This window comes from Hesperophylax consimilis, chromosome 18 (genome assembly GCF_061612785.1).
Source record: "Hesperophylax consimilis isolate HC1 chromosome 18, BYU_Hcon_1.0, whole genome shotgun sequence".
Classification (NCBI taxonomy): Eukaryota; Metazoa; Arthropoda; class Insecta; order Trichoptera; family Limnephilidae; genus Hesperophylax; species Hesperophylax consimilis.
The window spans coordinates 9,145,275-9,164,834 of record NC_142853.1 but is presented as its reverse complement, the minus strand read 5'-3'; the positions used below and the strand labels follow the sequence as shown (position 1 = coordinate 9,164,834).

The window sequence follows — 19,560 nt, the reverse complement described above, 5'->3', positions numbered from 1 at the left end:
AAAATTTAAATACACTATCCAATCATTATTGGTATTGCCATTGTCTGTGGTTTGTAAACAAAGTTGACATATGCGTTGAAAGATAACAAAATAGTATTTTTAATTGTATTACGTACGCTTTTCTTGATACAGACGTGCGGTGTACTAATAACACATAACAAGTGATAAAATCAGTTTACAACAATGGCGTTGACTTGTGGAAACTTTTTTGGTGCATTCTTCAGTTTTATCGGAATGATTTTAGGTTATTCAGCCTTTCTCACGTTCACCTTTGTTTATCAGAATTATCATGCTGGAGTTCTAGCGTTTCTATCAGGTGATTTATAATTTGTATTCATCCCTAAATACTTTTCTACGTTTGGTTTCCGATTTTTAATGCGTATTTTTACAGGTATCTACGCCTCAATCGTATTCCTGGTGAACATATTGGAGATTCAGCACCGTCTGAATGATTGGTATTCGAGGGAACATTTGAAATCCATGAGAACATTCTCGTTTATTGGCATTTTGATCGGTGCTTCCGCAACAATATGGTATCTTTTCATCTACATTTACTTCAGAATACGTAAGTTTATCCATATGTTATTCGTTTTCATAATTGAGTTCTGCTAAACAGCAGTTTTCAGGAGTTTCATACTATTGGAAGTTATGTTATTCTTGTGAAAATTGTTACATTCGAACTTTGCCATATCCTCGGATAGTGCATTTCAGTAAGCAAGTAACCGAGAGGGGTCATTTGAAACATTTAATTTGAAAAATATCGAAATAATTTCGTCATGGCTCCAATGAAGAACTACAAAATCTTTCGCAACATATTTTTCTTCTTTTTTTTATATTACAGGTTAATTTGAATAAAATGGTTGATCTTTTTAAAAGGGTAATCCAAATTATTGAAATTCTTTTCAGTTTTTATAATAGAATTCATGACAAAGTAATTTTTTTAAGGTTTTGCTTGTGTAAAATAATTTGTATCCGATTTCATATTTCTGTTATTATTAAAAACATTTTTTCTTTGTTGATGTTATGAAATGTCATATTAAACAGGGTCTTCCTACTTACAGTTGAGTCATGATAGCTGATAGCTATGTATAGCTTTGTTTCCAAAACTAGGTGTCCGTCCCCGAAAGCGTGTCAGGGTCATATATGACCGGGTGTCCATATTTTATAAAAGAATTTTTATCTTTTTTCCATCATGCATAAATCTGTAATTTTTTTGATGTTAGAAGGAGAAATAATAATTCATTCCAGTTTACTGGATGTCATTAATAATAATAAAATCCTAAAAATAGCCAAAATGAATAATTCATATTTGACACCGCCATCGTCACAATCGGTTTAACTTATTATATGAATGAGATAAAAGTGAAGTTACAGTTTTCTTACAAATTCCCCAAACAAAATGATTTTTGAAATATCGAGTTCTCCACAGACATAGGAATTAATAGACGAGAAGCTAATGGCGAGGGGTAAAATCAACTGTTGAAGAACGAAGGGAGTAAGGCTGACTGTGATTCGTCAATAAATCAATCTGACAGTAAATAGGCATCTCGCATTATAATATCACCATTTAGTTCTTAAAAGTGAAATCTGCTTTTGAATGAATAGACATTTCTACATGGGAGCGCAAATTACTCGCCACGTTATGAACTAATTTGCGAAGTCCAAATTCGGCAAAGTAAGGCAGCTTCTATTTTCAGAGTCGTAGTTAGTTTCAGAGTATTTAGTTAAGACACTTTTACAAATGTCTCATAATTTACTTACCCCAGTAAACAACGATGAGCACACTTGAGAATCGCTACATTGTTATGTGATAGTATATGTTTCTAAAACTGATCCATATAATACGGTGTGAATAAGCTTAAAATAAAGTAAAATAATGCTTACTTATGGAATGTAATACGACAATTGGGTTTATTCTCTTTTTCACATCTATTTTTACAAGTTTTCATATCACAAGTCAACATTTTGCCGTTTTATTTCGTAAAATGAACCGATGATGCCTCGACCATAGTTCGCACAAGAATGATGACGTCACGTTTTCAAATTTCACTTGAGGCCATATGCGAGCCCAGCCGGCTCAATGGAACCGGTATGGGGAGTGGGGATAATACGCTTTTAATCACTTAGGGCAGGTCTACTAATATTCATATGTCTATGGAGTTCTCTCAATTTTTCTACGCTTGGAGTAAAAAATGGAGTAAATATGTGGTAAGCGTTTTGACTACATTTTTCACATTCAATATTAAATTTTTATTATTTAGAAATAGTAATGTTTATTTTAAATGCGTATTCGGGGAAAGATAATTTTATCTAGTTTTTAAAACAGAATTTTTATTTTTACAGAAAATTAAAAAATAAGATGTAATAACACATTTCAAATAGGCAAAAAACATTGCAAACTGAACAAATGTGTTGAGAGTACTGAAGGGTTATAAATGTACAATATTGGTTTGTGCTTTTTAGTGCTCAAAACAATAATGTTCATTCGTAATAATTATAATTGAGCCCTTATGCGGACAAGCAGCGTTTTGGAAGTAATTCTGTTTTGTGCAAATTCATTCAAATGCGCCATATGGACCTTAATGGGTCGATTTCGGCTTGCTTGGGGTCCATGTCAGCGAGAAAAAAATTTGGTAGTCTGCGAGATTTAAAAAGGGGTACAAGCGAGCAGACCCCCATTTACATCAAGTCATTATCAACATTCAGTAATTCTGTAAATGACATAATACACTTAACACAGATAACACAGTGTATATAATACTAATAATAGACATGGAAATGACTTTTCGATCTTTCATAAAATTGTTTACTGAGTTATATAAATAGAGTCTACGTTCCTTTTCTTGTCAGAAATAATATATTGAAGCTAAATATTGCACATTGGAAGGTGCGGATTTTCCCAATTGTCATCGACAAATGTCCAGGATGATGACGTTTTGGTCTATTTCAACATTTAAATGTATTTCACACAGACGTCAAATCTAGGTTTGAGAATGTTTTGACTATAGAAATGAAACAATGGAGAATTGGTTATCATATGACAAGAACGCATAAGATAAGCAGTAACGGAGAACTTAGAGGGCAGTTCTAGCTTCAGAAAGAAATACCCCTTGCTTATGTTAGATGAGGTGGGAACCCGATATTAGCATCCACTAAGGTTGGTTTGCTAACTTTTTCTTTTAAAGAAAGACAAAATTTATTAATAATCTGATAATATTTGACAAACTCCTTTTACTATCATTGTAAGCGGAATATTTAGCTTGAATAATTACAGAGGATTTAACTAGCAGAGGTAACTAGCTAACAACCAATGATGCCTGCTTAGGAACCCGGTGCATTTGTCCACTCGGTTACTAACCAGTATTTTTGTTTCTTTCTAGCCATTCTCCCAGTCAACACGAGCATGGTCATACCATCTGTCTGGTCCTTCATGACCCTCAAGTGGAGCATCGTACTGTTCTTCCTGACCAAGAAGTACACCAGAATCATCGATGAGGAACAGCATCTCCTACCTCCTCGCACTGGCAGATATTACTAGACTCCATATGAATCTTACTGACTGGGTTTATATTACAATGCAAACACAACATATTCTGCTTATTTAATGGCTAAAGTCCTTTCGATCAAAATACAGTAAAACTCGCGTACAAGGTTCCCACATAAGAAGTTCACACGCTTAGTTTATTTTGATCTGGGTTTATCTAAAACACAAAAATTATGCTTATTTAACGGCTAAAGTCCCTGTGATTAAAATTCAGTAAAACCCGCTTACAAGGTTCCCATATAAGAAGTTTTCACGCTTAACCAGTCGACTGCCGATGGGTCTCTGGAGAACATGCGAGCATTCTAATATTATTATCCTTAAAATAATTGGCAATGCGATTTTGATCTTATGTTTCAAAAAGTGTATGAAAAACAAAATCGGCATCGTTTGGGTCAATAAAACTTTAGGTTCCACTAATATTTTTCTGTTTTATGCTCTGGCCTTCAACAGGTTTAGAAGTTTTTTTTGATCCCTTGAAAACTAAATTTAAAAATGGCCTAGCTAAACCCACAAATTATTATTGAATACCATCCAATATCGAGTATTTTAAGTTAATTACTATGTTTGGTAGTAGGTATATCTTTTAAAAAATCCTGACAGAAAATTAATCTGCTTTTGGAAACGGAACCGGTGTCGATGGAACGTGCGAGAGCTGCTTATGTAGGGTACCTTCATGCGTATTTCAACCAGTAAGTCATCCAGCCCTATGGGATCATAGCTAAGAACTTTACTAGTGTGGCCCATCACAATTCGGAAATTGTCGGCCGGTTGACGGGATTGTGTGACAAACACTCGATACTTTTGATGGTTGTTATTATTTGATTTACTGTATCGCGGATTATGAAAATTCTGTACGCATATTTTAATGCCAAATTTCAATAATCATTTTGATCATTCTAAAAGCCATTATATTAATGATTTGATAATAATATGTCATTTACATATATAGTTTATACGAAACGTTGACAAATTGATGGATGATTTAAAAAATGTTGATCTCATGTCTGCCCGAATAAAGATGGATTCTATGGGTTCTTATACGATTTAAATTATATTCTTACGTAGTTATAGAGAGAATTATTTCATGCCAAGACATGGTTAGACAATTTAAACTCTGCAAAATTAGCAGGGTGAGGTGTTAACCGGAAATTTCACAACTGTATTGTCATGTCAGCAACTGGAAATAGTAAAGTACTTATTCATGTGCCAATATTTCAACAACATTTACAAATCGATAGCTTATGCAAAAACTAGCCAGTCCGCAATTTAAGCAAAAATAAGATATTGTTTCATGTTTTTAACCCTTAGGATACGACCAACTACAATAGCAGTGCAGTGAAATCATGACTACCTTCATGTGCACTGCAATGTGCAGTGTGTAGAACTAGGTTTTAGAAGTTTTGAACGCATTTCAATATTGTTTGTGAAAATTCCTAAGTAAAACGTTGACATTGAAGATGCCTGTCAATTATTTCAAATATAATTTTCAATATTATATTTGGCTTTGAGATATTTACAAAATATTAGCCTTCTTCTAAGGGTTAAAGAGATTTTAATGATCTTTGTTTATCTTGGAATATTGGTTTGCGGAGATACAAAATTTTTTGGCTGTAAGCCATTAAAATGTTTTTATAGCTATGTAAGAATTTTTTTATTACTATCTAAATATTATGAATTGATAGAGACGATTTTTTGTTAAATCTGCCTCATCAACATTATGCTTAAACTTATTTAAAAATGTTAGCCTATCTTCAGAAATGTTTAGATAATAAAAGTAAAAATTAATACACATTATTTTTGTTAAAGAATTGAATTTTAAATGCTTATATTGAAATGGTCTTGTACTTTTTTTTTCACCTGTAAGAATTGTCAACTGTTTATATTTTCAAAAATATAACATTTTTTTTATTGTTGGAAATTATTAATTACTTCAAACACAGTTTAAATGTTAGTATTTAAGAAAATTATATTAAATTTTTATTTACTAGTAACAATAATGTTGGTGTCATTTTGTTGACTTTTTTCAGCAAGCCAACATGAAAATTGTTTTTAATTGAAACACAGACTTATTCACTAAACGAAACTTGCATTGAGAGTGTCGAACTCGAAAATTGTCGATTGATTCTTCTAATTAATACATCATTGACCGGTCGGTGGCTGCGTTGACGTCACGTTTTTATTTATATGTCCTACCCAGGCGTGGTGTTTTCAATTCCTCGGCTGGCTACTCTTCAATCACAACACAAGCAATATTTTCCACTTACATTAGTGGTAGTAGGAGATTTTCAAATATTGTCAGGTTATTCGTAACCCGGGAATGTTTGTCTTTCTTTAAAAAAATTAATTCGTCGTTAATCTTAGAATATCTTACATCACCACATTTTTAGCCAGCTTCGAGAAGGTTTTAGAGAATATAGTGTAGGTACATATTAAGGAAATGTAAATTCTTAAATACATCTATTTGAATTGCAATTTTCTTGTTGTGAATGAATGCAGATCTCGTAAGTGAAAATGAACTTACTTCCTGACATCTGATTGAGTCAAAACTCGGCAGAAAGATTCATTGTCGATGACAATGCAAATGACAAATTAACTTTTGTTGGCGATTACGCACATACGCGCAGAGATATAAGCATTTTTCTGAAATTCAATGACATTACAGCAGTATGCAATAAATGTCAGTCTTATCCAATCGAGATTTGGCTCGGTTGGTAATGTTGTCGACTCCAGTTTCTGGGTAGGAATGTTCAATCATCATTAAAATCAATGCATTTGTTATGAGATGATTTTTTAATTATTAATTGTGCTTTCGCCTGACAAATCAGACTTGACAATTTTTATTAATTCAGTAGTATTAAATATTCAGTGTATCACCAGTTAGTCAATTAAACAAAAGATAAACAAATTTAATGTCAAGGTCTTGCAGTTCATTTTTGTTTTATTATGTGTCTGCTATCTTCAGTGATTAATAATTTACATATGTTTTTAAAATTCTTTGATAAATAATGTGTATTATTATATAATGTTTAATTAATATTTATTGCACTGTAAGTACTTTAGTGCATTATGCCAAAACAGTTTATTTTTTATTTATTTTGCATTCTTGTTTGCATCAACATTGACATCCAGCGCTACATGCCGAGGTGGGATTCGGCCTTCACCATAAAACACCCTCTATGCCTCATTCATATTCATACACCCCACTTCTGCAACTACACTGTCATAAGTTAAAAAATGTCACAATGGAATATTTAATGTTTTAGGTGCATTTTTAAATTCATCTATTTGAAATTCACTTTTATTTTTGGTGATTAATAAATGCAAATCTTGGATGCGGAAATTAAGCACTTCCCTACATCCAAATGAGCTGAATATCAGCAGATAGACGAGTCTAAAGGTCATTTATTCATTTCTTTGAAATCGAATGACATTACGGCAGTAACATACGAAACAAATGTCCGTCCTCCCGATCTGCGTTGAGTTGTCAACTGCAGTTCCTGGGCAGAAAGGTTCGATCGGCAGTCGAACATTTTTAACTAGATGTTTTATAGTTTTAAAAAAACTTTCTTCTTTAGGGGTTGTTTTTTTTTAATCTTTGTTTTCTATTAAAATATCATAGTGCATCATTAACTAGAGCTCTAAACGTTAGACAGTATTATTATTCATATTATCAAATCGTGATACATGTCATATGAGGTGTGTACTTACACAGTGATGATAATACACCAAAGTTTATAATCCCAATTTGACATACATATTTGGACTTACAACACTACTCTCACACAGTGATGATGTGACACCAAAGTTTATAATCCCAATTGTACATACATATTTGGACACAAAACAGTACTTATACAGTGATGATGCGACGCCAAAGTTTATAATCCCAATTTGACATACATATTTGGACTTACGACAGCATAGTTGCGAACATGAGATAATATGTGACAAATGTGTCATGAATGATTAAGTTTTTGTTGTGTTCACAACCCAGAAACCCGTGATATACAATAATCAATTAGAGAAATTATTCAAAAACTCGTATGCATATTTGAAAACTACGCTTTTTGATTTAATACATTAAAGTACTTGTGGTGCAATATTTGTCCATTGTAACAACTACTGATAACTCACCCAGGATTTTCTCTTGAACTTTCATATGATTTTGAACTCTTGTCTCTTACGGTGATAACAGAAACTCCATAAACAACAATTTTTCTGTATTATTATTTCTTGTTACTAAGTAAAAAAAAGTTGTTTTTTTTTTCTTGTATGTTTTTAGAATTCTTAGTTGAATTCAAATGTATGTAACTATGTTTAGTTTTCTTTCTTCACAAGTGAAATCTTTTATTTCTTACAATCCATTCCATTAAAGAACTGATGTCACGTATATATAAAAATTAAAGAGTGTATGTTTACCATTTTATATTAGTTATTATATTTTTAGTTTGTAAGTAAAGAAATTATTTGAAAATGACATTATGATTTGTTTATATAAGGCAAAGTGATACGCAAGATTGGTAGTTAAAGGGGGTACACAAAATTGGGCTTCACGATTCCAAAATAAAACACCATGTCTGTTTAGGCCGTATTGCTTTGAATAACTTTGGAATATGCAGTTACTTATCACCACAAATTCAATTTGTTTTAATTTTGTAAAAGTAATTGAATTAATTTATAATGTTAAAATTCTAAAATGTTGCAATTTTTAATGCGTAAAGGTTATCGCACACATATAAGCTCGGCATTGGATCAGCATCACCTCGCCTCGTCATCAACCGGATCGGCTCGGCACCTAATTAGGCCAAGGCGCGGTCACGGCTGGGCAACGGCCCATTGGGCTTATACCATCAGCTAGGGGACGCCAGCGCATACCGCGTGCAATCCCCGTGAAGACAGCGAGACGTAAGAGCGATGACTGCACGTTGATCACGCACCATATGTCATCCACTAGCTTGTCCCATGACAAGGTGATTCCGTTACGGTGCTGATTAGTGTGCGTTGCCGTATGTAGTTTATTAGGTAAGGTGATACTGATCCGGTGCCAAGGTGATAAGTGTGCGATAACCTTAATGTTTAAAAGCCAATTAATCTTTAAGTCTGAAGGTTGTCACTGAAACTTTATAACACAAATATACATTGTAGATATTGCTAGGAAAACCAATTACACAGCGCAAAAGCTCCTATGAAGTGTGAACTCATGTTAACAACTTTCAAATTTATTATTTTGCTAGAAGAAGTCCCATTTTGTTTATCCAATACCGCATATGATACATGTTTATATATTTGCAGTGTTAGGTCAATATTATGATAAGTGCATAAATTGTATTTTTGCGGTTACTTAACAATTTCGTTTTGTGTTTTTTAAATTATATATATTGAAATATAAATAAAATGATTCAAGATTTGGCTATCAGAGCATTAAGTCCGTGATGCAAGGGTGGAAACCTAATTCTTTTGACAATTCGGCCACTAACAGGTTCTCCTGAGTTCTTCTCCTTATCATATTTAGACCCAAGACTATAGATGTTTTTGACGCCTGCCAAGAATATATATTTTTGTTCATATTATTGTAACATAATAATGTTATGTTCAATATTATTTTACCTGATCGTTCAATTTAATATTTTGTAAAACACAATGAGATCAAAAACATTTTTTAATGTAAGGGCGCCAGCAGACGAGACACCCTAGTGTCGCTTTGTTTGTGTGCGCATCTCCGTATACCACCATGGATTTTTATGCCCGCAACTGTTGCAACACAACGCCACTGTAAAAACAGTCGCCGTGACTAAAGTCTCTCGTCTGCGTGTGCTCAAAATGTTTTTGCTGTGACAATGGCACAATTCATGAAACATTTAAACCAAAGGCCAATAATTTATTGTAACACATATATTAAATCTCTCGTGTGTGACTAGCTTAAACGTAAAACTTAATTCATATTTCTAAGAACAAGATAATAGTCTTTTTCTATTTGACGTGTAATTCAGTATTACAATATTGTCTCTTAAATAATATTCTATCATCACAACCATTCTAATCTGTCTTCTACTAATAATAATTGGATAATTTGTATCGCGCCTTTTTTGTGAAAAATCGCCTCATGGATGTCGAAGGCTTTTACGTATTTATTTAAATCTAATTTATATCTGGTCAATACATTTAAGATTCCTGTGACACTCCTTCCTTAAAATTTCATCTCTAATATTATGTATTTTTAGTATTGTGTAAGTCATAGATAATAAAAACGAAGAGAGATATGGCGAGGAGGTATGCCGACTGTTGCCGAGGTAGGACCAAACTTCACGGATTATCAAAGCGACAGAGCCAATGAAAGTTGTTTTGGTGTGAAGGTAGAATCAAAGGCGGAGCGCCGCTGTGCATAGATGTAATTTACAGTTGTATGGGTGAATGATGTTGTCGACACTTTTGTGCGCACGGATTTATGTTTCTTTTACCTACGGTGTAAGTATTATTTAAAATGTTTCTCCAATTCGTACCTCCTTTGAAACTCATTATTCTTCCTATCAAATAATAAGAGCACAAAAATACATTAGAGATTAATAAATAAATTATATATGTATTATTGAAATAAATTTTTTTGTAATTCCTATATTTTTATACATTATTATGTGTGTTAGTTCACAAAAAGTGTTTTCTCGTTGTTATTAAATACCTATTTATATATATTTTTTAAATGACCACCATTTCATAAATGCGTAAGTAGGCATGTGTTATAATTTGGGTTCCAATGTATTTGTAACGCTTTAAGTTAGATTCTTTGTTTATTTTTATTATAAATGTTTACTCCACTTTATCAAAGTTTACAAAATATGGGTAGAATTAATTTACCAATTAGAAACTTTGAATAAATGTTTGAGTACATCTCACATACATATTTTAAGAAATTATTAAAGATTTAACTTGCAAACACTGAACTTGGTTTTATTTATAAAAAAAAATTATATTCTTTGTCCGGAAAGTTAAAGAACAACAGCAACCTCTACAGGTCCAAATCAAGTGAATCTTTGGATTTGTCTGAACACAATTCAATGAAAAAAATTATTATCACCATTCTTCAAGCTGAGATGGAAGCCTGCATTCAGGAGAATGTATGTATTGGATGCAGAAGCATAAGCATAAGACTAAATATATAAATTTAAAACAATATATTTTGCACTTTGCCAATCAATTATAGAATATGGAATTATTGCTTGGGGAGGAGCAACAAACTCAGCTATCGATTCATTAGAAATCGCACAGAAAACGATCTTAAAGGTAATACTAAAAAAACATAGACTGACTGATACAGACCAAATATTCAACAGTTGTGACGTACTAAGGGCGGCTTGCACCATAAGTTAAATTTGATTTAAATATAATTTTAAACACATTATTTGATTTAAGTCGACTTGGCGTCTTGCACCACAAAATTTAAGTCGTTAAATGCGTTTAAAGAACTGTCAAAGTTAAATACCCAAAAGCGGCTGTTTAACCGAGTTAAACGTGTTTAGCCCTACTCTAAGCAGTACTGTCAAATTTTGTTTAGGTTATCTCTTCGATTTCTGATTGTGGTTAAAATCTATCTCATTTTAATTTGTATTCACAATGAACATTTGGGATTTGTATTCTGACGATCATGAAGAAATTATATTATAGAAATTATAATATAGTCAGAGAAGTAAACACAAGAACAAATTGATTTGAAACACTCAGTGCCAAGAAGTTTCAAAGAAGATTTCGTCTCAGTAAAGAAACGACATCATTATTAGTGCAAGAAATTGAACCTCAGTTAAAATTCAACGCCAATAAAAACATCAGCGAGGTGCTCGTCACTTGGAGCTAACGCTCCTTATCGAGGAGTACTTTGCAAGGTTGTAAACTTCTAATCATACCTACAGCATTCTTATAATACTTTAAAACAATATAGTATGTAAAAGAAATAAAAAACAAAATTACTCGGATAATTGTTTTATTTTTAATTCCAACAACAGAAGCCCTTTTTGTCTTATTTCATCATTATGTCTATTTGCTTTAACTTTTTCTTCATAAAATAAATGAAAACACTATTAAACCACACACACAATCACAAAATATTTTGACACTTCAAGTAAAATGAAACATCGTAGCTGTTTTATTTACGCGTTAATGGCGGTAAACACGTGGTAACTGTTTTACCGACGCGTTAAACACGTTTAACTAAAATTGCCACCGAACTGCGTGGTGCAGGACGTAACTAAACGCATTTAAGTTAAATGTATTTAGGGTCTTAAATACGTTTAGTTAAATACAATTTAAGATAAAATTTGCGATAGTTGGTGCAAGTCGCCCTAGATATACGCCAATTATATGTTAAAACACTACTAAACTACATTTTAGACCCAAAAAACAAATTTCAACATACACAAAAGATTACTAATGGACCAGTTAGACAAGCGTTAAAAAAAAACATGAAAACTCCGACGGTAAATACAAGCTTTGGACAAAGACACTATCAATACCATGCTATAAAAGCTTTCAACAGTCTAACACTTGAAAATAAAATTGAGAAAAACAAAAATAAATTCAGACAAAATTACAAAATGGATTAAAGAACAAAAAAGATAATATTACCAAAATTACATAACATAAAATAATAAAACCTACACGTAACACACAAAACCAAATTAAAACACACATCACTCACAAACACATAACAAATAATATAAATATACCAATTTTTTGCTGGGTTTCTTTTAAATTTTATTTTACTTTAATTTTTATTATAATCTTTTTTTTCTTTTCTTCACCAACATTTAATATATTTTCTTTGAATGTATTATGAAAATTTTTTTGTATTTTAAAATTTAGACCTCAGCACGGGTAAGCCACCCAGTGAGGCCAACATTACTAAATTGTACTAAGAAATGAAAGATATTTTACCAAAATAAAAAATAAAAACTTTCCAGGAGACTATGAAAACAAATATTTACAAAGTCGTAAAACTAGTTCAAAATTTTGATGTAAAATTTTATAATTCTATTTATAACTAGGTGTACCCCGCCACGCGTTGCTGTGGCTCAGACTGTGCAGATTGAGAAACAATAGAGCGTGTTGCTTTTACGTCCAACAGATGGCACTGTTGAATAAAAAAAGCAACTCCGTCCAACGCATTAAAAAAAAATATTATTTTACTATCTTAAAACTATTTAAGATTTTGAACATTTACATATTTATTTATAGAGATTTGAGAATTGAATATTTTTATTTTTGGTTTTCTCGAAATAGCCTAAAAAAAAATTATGCATAAATTTAGTTTTTAGTATTAACACCTGAATCAGGAAAAATTACATGATCATGTTGTGCATTGAAGAATTTTTGTTATAAAACGACTGAAAAGTAACGTTCCTAAAAAATGTGGTTTGAAGGGTTTTACTAAAACACAATCGATATGTTCTGATGACCAGGCAGCACTAATGGCACTGAAAAGTAACCCATGCAACTTCCGACTGTTGATGTAATAAAGGACTATTCCTTAAGAACTTGCTACCATCAATAAAATAATCTGGGTACCAGGACTTAAGGGTAGCGAGAGGGCTGACGGATTAGCAAGGAAAGGGGCGAAAGCACCACTTGCAGGAGCCAAGCCAGACGTAGGAGTGGCAGCTTACCATACCAAACTACATATTGAAAGTTGGGTCAAATCCCAGCATTGAAGGAATGGGATAGGGCACTTAGATTGAGGCAATCGAAAGTAGGTACTCAAAACCGGACCAGGCAACTACTCGGTTTGGACCGAAACCCACCGAGGGAATTGGTAGGACTACTAACAGGACACCACCATTTCAGGAGACACAGGCAATTGTTGGAAGTTGAATACACCAGTAGATGCAGAAAATGTGAAGAGGATGAATGTAATTCACCTTTGGTGCCAATGTCTTGTTGGGAACAAGGCTCAGTTACCTGGGAAGACACATTGTAGAACCAAAAGACGTAGCCACATATCCAATGACAACCTTGGTGAACTTTCTTAAAGGGACCGGGTTACTGTTAAAGAAATGAGGTAAAATGGGAGATAGCACAATGTGCCTACGGCCTAAGTGCTCACCGAAACTCTACATAAAGTGCCTCCGCTCTATGATAATTATAATTAAAGTTTTTTTCTTTTCAATGAACTCCACACAGGAGGCCATGAGGGAAATAATTTCCAATTCAACTTTGGAGATGCTGTGTGGAGGGTTTTTGGGAGAGGTGAGAGTGAACATATTATAGGTCTCTTCAAGATTCATGTTGTAAAAGGGAGGAGACTGGCAAACCATTCCACAGCCCATCTTGTGGATAATAAAAACATCAATTTACTGGGCTTTTGCGAGCCTGGGGGGCCAAACAAATTCCGTTTTCTCAACATCTTTGGTACCCAAATCTACTGAATTTTTTTCATTTATGATAATAATTGACTGTTAATTAATTTACTAGTTTTATATTTCATCAAAATGACAACTAAACACACCTTTAAAAAGTAATTAAACAAAAACTAGGTTAAATAGTTACCTATGTAAACTATTTCTAGTTTTTGTTTCATCACTTTTCATGACTTTATATCAATTTTTTTAGGTGTGTTGAACTGTCATTTTGATGAGATACCCGGTCACATAATTTACTAGACTCTGCCTTCCATTCTATGATCCACAAACTTGTCACTATCCCTCTATGTAACACTAACTTTATTGAAGAACTAGCTATACCTAATCAAATCTAATGCAACGAATAACGGATATGCAAATACCTTGATAGATAGAATCCTTGCAAAAAAACTACGATTCATATGTAGGTACTAATAAATTCCTGTATACCCAACACTAGAGTCAATAAAATCCACGGTTGGCGTAAGCTGTCACATGACTAACAAAAACATAGTAATCATCCCAAGGTGATGTTCTTTCTAAACAAAAATATTAATAACAAATATAGAAATACTAAAATACATGAACCCCAAGCAGAGGTGGTAATTAGGATATCCAGAGAAGGTTACTGACGACCATAATCTTTCATCTTAACCTGAATCTTGACAATCTGGACAATCCTCAAAATCTTGACCGCTACCGGAGCAATGGCGTAACTCCCGGGTCATACCTTACTAACATGACTGCAAAGTTGGAATTTAGAACACCTGGTAGCCCCTAAGAAATCGCACACACGGCAGGCATTCAACCCAAGCTAGCAATGGCCGTTGTCGATAAGAACATGCCTATCCTCGGGATGACAGGTAACCACCATGTTCATGGTTGGCTGGCCTCGTTTCCCACAAAGTGACGTACGATGCATCATTCTCAAGTGATCTTCCTTAGAGATCCCAGTCCTGCCTTCAACATTGTTGATAAAAATTTCCTTAAACAATTCAGGGTCAGCAGTAGAGTCCCCACCGGGTACATCATAAAGAACCATTTTAGGTAGTATACAAGTATACCCTGTGGTTGGATCATTTTGATGCCGTTAGCAGTCAATTTTTCAAAATTGTTCTTGATGATATCCAGTCCTGAAGCGTTCGAGCCTGCAGAAGGATACTGGCACCTCTTAGTTTGCTGGAAGAACAACCTGGAAACCGTCCGTCTTCGGATCCAAAACCGTGGTGAGAATCGTCCGGGTTTCCTCTGATGTCTTGCCCTCGGTGATGCTGGGATAAGATAAGATAATAATATGTAGTTGAGGAATAATCATTTCTTAGCGGAGCGGTCATCTGCCACAGTGTTAGAACAGTCTAGAGTACTCTAGAGACACACGGTTTGGAAGATTGTCCTACGAGGATTTTTTTTAGCTTTTCCGACATATTTGCCTGATCACACATGATATCATCCACCATATTACAGCTACTCTTGATGGCGTTTAAGTCCAGAGTAAACATTTTCAAGTCCGACATTAGAGAGTTGACATTATTGCAGCCTTGTCAATCGTATTTAGCATATTGGCACCCTCATTTATTATCCTCATACACCTTTCCATTGAGGGAACAATACAATTTTGGTCTGCTTGGGGCGAATCGCGATCCTAACCATTTTCCTCTTTTCCTGGTTGAAGGATTGGTCAATCGTAATAACAGTAGCCGCAGTGGTCGGAACCAAGGGTGTGAGATCCTCTACATCACGTACGGGAGTGGAGGAATCATCACGGGGGTAATTTGATAAACAGGTTCTGACCAAGGCTCTTGAGAATCTGTAACAACTTGTGACATCTGTGAGGATGATACACTGGAAATGGTAGAAGCACCAGCCGAAGCAAGTAAAGTAACATAAGAGAAGTACTTTGCAAAATGTCAAAGGCTTTAGAAGTTAAGTGCTGTAATAAAGGTATCGATATATAACTATGTATAAAGCACACTCATGAACAGCTATTTATTTATAGATGAATTAAGGCAAGTGTCATACGATAGAAACGAAAACAAAATATTTATATTGAGCGAATACGTGAAATAATAAAGTAAAATTTTATAATCATAACGGTGGAACTACATTATAAACTATGTATAAATTCTTCACCAGAAACATCTGTGGGCGACGTCCATCACGCATTGAACATATTTTTTACAAATATTAAGGATAAAAATAACAAACTTACAAATGGCATTTTATAAGGCCTCAATTACCGATCATTACATGAGGCAAATCTACAAAACGGACAAATTACTAATAATAATAATGAAATAGATGATTATTAAAAATGTTCAAATCATTTTGTGAAATGTATGTATAAAGAAAATAAAAAATCATCAGCTATAAAATCAAGCAGAAATTAAAAAAAAAACCACACTCAATAAATTAGGGGTTTTTAAAAGTTTTTCTGACTTCCATCCAGTGACTAAATAAAAATGCTTTTGTTTCCAATAATGGAGGAATGGGAAGTGAATTTATATGTATTATTATTATTATTCGTCCGAACTTTTATTCAAACAATTTAAGGTCAGGAAATTAAGTGCATTATACTTCTACCATGCAACATTACAGATTTATAAAAACTATATTCAAAATAAAATTGCACCCTTTAAAAATAACAGAAATCTTAGACAAACGTCAATACTTCCTACTCCTAAATGTAAAAAAAACAATAGGACAGTTCAACCATGAATATCTCGGAGTTAAATTTTTTAACTCATTACCAAAAAAAATAGAAACATGAATGCAAATATAAACGAATTCAAAAGCCACCTTAAAAAGTATTCCGAACAGTTGAACTGAAACATATCAAATATAAACCAATATAACAACACCCCCATACACACAAGCCCTGCTTATTTATGGGGGGGTACATCAAATACTAATATTATGTAATTAATAACTGAACTATATTGTGTAATTATATTATGTAATTGTTATATTATGAAATTAAAAAAAAAATCGATATTTAGCTATAGTTTTTATCAAAATGAAATTAAAAAATATGCATCTGCACGTGAAAAAAAAAAAAAAAGTTCATTTTATTTAAATGGGAAAATTTCATAATTATTTGAGAGATTGGCTTCCAGTTCAGACTCAGAAAAGATGAATGTCATATAAAAAACAAGCAAAGCTCAAAACACTCCAAGCTTAAAGCTCCTAAAAGCTTCAAGCTTAACCTTCGGTGCCCGGTCACCATTAATGAAAAAAAAACATCAACTCCACACAGGAAGCCCCGAGGAAATAATTTCTGTCGGGTCTACGTCATCTTTAGGAATCCTGTGTGAAGTGTCTTTTTGAGGAGAAGGAGTGGACATTTTGTAGGTTTCTTTGAGAACCATGTTGTAGGAGGGATGAAACACAAAGACAAAGGCAAATCATTCCACAGCCGACAATAAAAACATCAATTTACTGGGATTTTGAAAGCCTTGGGGTCGGACAAATGCCGTTTGAATTCTTCCCTCCCACTGGGGTGCTAGGCGATGGGTCGAGAGAGTCATGCTGGAGTTGTAAAAGATCTCCCTCAACCAGCCTCTCCAAATCCGGCTCGCCACACAGTATTTATACAGTCGCACCCACCGCTAAGACCTAGGCAATCCTCATCCCACAAACCCGGGCACCCCTACTAAGTCACCAAAGTAGCGAACCACTTGGGGTGACCTATTGCGGAGGTATTGTTTTTTTAATGAATGATACCCGTCTCCCAAATGTTAATGGCTCTTTAGAGAGTTGCTGCATTGTGATGGTTTATAAATCGGGACATTATAGCTTTTGTCGGGACATTTGGACAGCAACACTTGTTCATCTAACTACGGTATACCACAAGGTAGTATATTAGGTCCGTCTTTGTTCCTGTTGTATATTAACGACTTATGCAACATTAATATTCAGGGGAAAATCGTTAGTTTTGCCGATGACACCGTCTTACTGTTTGAAGCTGACACTTGGCTAGCTGTCTACAAAAAAGCTGAAACGGACATAAGCATGGTAAAAAAATGGTTGGATATAAACACGCTCACACTGAACACAGAGAAAACTAAATATGTCACACCTAGTATTAATATTACTGGTCAACCTCCTGATGATGCCTCCATCAGAATACACTCGTGTTTGAATTCCGATGAATGTTGTCAGTGCCCCTACATTGAGCGCTCTACTCAGATGAAGTACCTCGGCCTCACCATTGATCCATATCTCAAATGGAACCTTCATACCCAAATAATTGCAAACAAAATTAGAAAAACCATGCACTTTTTTAGAATCATACGAAACTTTCTCGGCTTTCAAGACCTGAAAATGATTTATTTTGCAGTCTGCCAATCTATTATTGAGTATGGTATCATAGCATGGGGAGGCGGCACTTCATCTGCACTAGACCCAATCATAAAGGCTCAGAAAACAATTTTAAAAATAATTCTAAGGCTACCTATAATTACAGACTCAAATCTAATTTTTAATATTATGAATGTATTCGATGTTCGGCAGCTATATGCAAAAACTATCTTAACTCATCTATACTCAAATATAAATAATTACTACATAAAAAGTTCAAATACACAATGTACTCGAAGCAATAACAAAATCTTATTACAAATTCCGAAAACACATACTACGTTTGGTCAACGAAATTTTAAATACTTTGCGACAAGACTCTACAACATTCTTCCAGACAGCATAAAACAATGTGATTCACAAAAAAATTTCAAAGATAATGTAAAAATTTGGATTAAAAATAAGAATAGGGCCTTTACCGGTGCATTCACCCAAATTTGCAGTTATTGAAGTCATCACATTACCACCACATTATTGAGCGAATACTTCTTAATACAAGTATAGGTATGTTCAATGGTATTAGGAACTAACACAAATAATTCTGCCTCAACACAGGCTAGCCTAGTGAGGCGGTATTTGAGAAACCACAACTGTGCTTTTATTTTCTATTTACCTTCAAAATATTATGTTTGTATAAATAGTTCTTAATTTTTGTTAAATTTATAACCTTAAATATAAAAGTTACAAATTAATGTACACCTTAATATGTATGTATAGTTGTAATGTGTAAACTTTCCTAAATAAAGATATTATTATTATTATTATTATTATATTTAAGGTTTTGTCGGGACAGAGGGCTCGATAACGATCACAGTCCTAATATATCAGGACAGATGCCACAAAAAATTGCCTACGTCTTCAGTGACATTAAAAAAATAATAATTATCAACTGTGATAGAAAAGTTACGTAAATTCAATATACATAAAACTTAATCTCGCAAAAACTTGATGACTCCTACGGTATTTTTCATTTAAATTTTCAGTTTTATGTGACCTGCATCTTTAACTCACTAGGCAGCTTTACATGACCTGCACTTGAGTTTTAATAGTTTGTTTATGAGTCACTCGTCTTGTACCTGTGTCATATTATTACAGTTGCGTACATTTTTATGCCGTTCACTAACCGCTATTCCCGCAAAGTACCTAACCATATTTCAGAATAATAAATGTACCTTAACACATAAACAAGTTTTTTTTCGGTGAAATTGTCCCACAGTGAAATTAAATAATTGACCCGTCGATGAATTTCTTTTGATCAAATTATGAAAAGGAAGATAA

The 19,560-nt window shown here is 33.5% G+C and overlaps 1 protein-coding gene across 1 annotated transcript; it reads left to right on the top strand.

Moving 5' to 3' along the window:
• Positions 1 to 52: 52 nt before the first annotated feature.
• On the top strand, positions 53 to 4,578 carry LOC149415323 (heme transporter hrg1-A-like). The gene is made up of 3 exons (XM_089642523.1): positions 53 to 316; positions 392 to 565; positions 3,381 to 4,578. Exons 1-3 carry the CDS (start codon positions 184 to 186, stop codon positions 3,536 to 3,538), a joined length of 465 nt encoding a protein of 154 aa, XP_089498649.1. The 5' UTR covers positions 53 to 183; the 3' UTR covers positions 3,539 to 4,578.
• Positions 4,579 to 19,560: the final 14,982 nt, after the last annotated feature.

Excerpts from the sequence above, each read along its gene's own strand:
- LOC149415323 (XM_089642523.1), top strand. The coding sequence starts at position 184 with ATGGCGTTGACTTGTGGAAACTTTTTTGGTGCATTCTTCAGTTTTATC. Across the intron at positions 317-391 it reads AGTTCTAGCGTTTCTATCAG|GTATCTACGCCTCAATCGTA; the intron begins GTGATTTATAAT and ends GTATTTTTACAG. Across the intron at positions 566-3,380 it reads CTACATTTACTTCAGAATAC|CCATTCTCCCAGTCAACACG; the intron begins GTAAGTTTATCC and ends GTTTCTTTCTAG.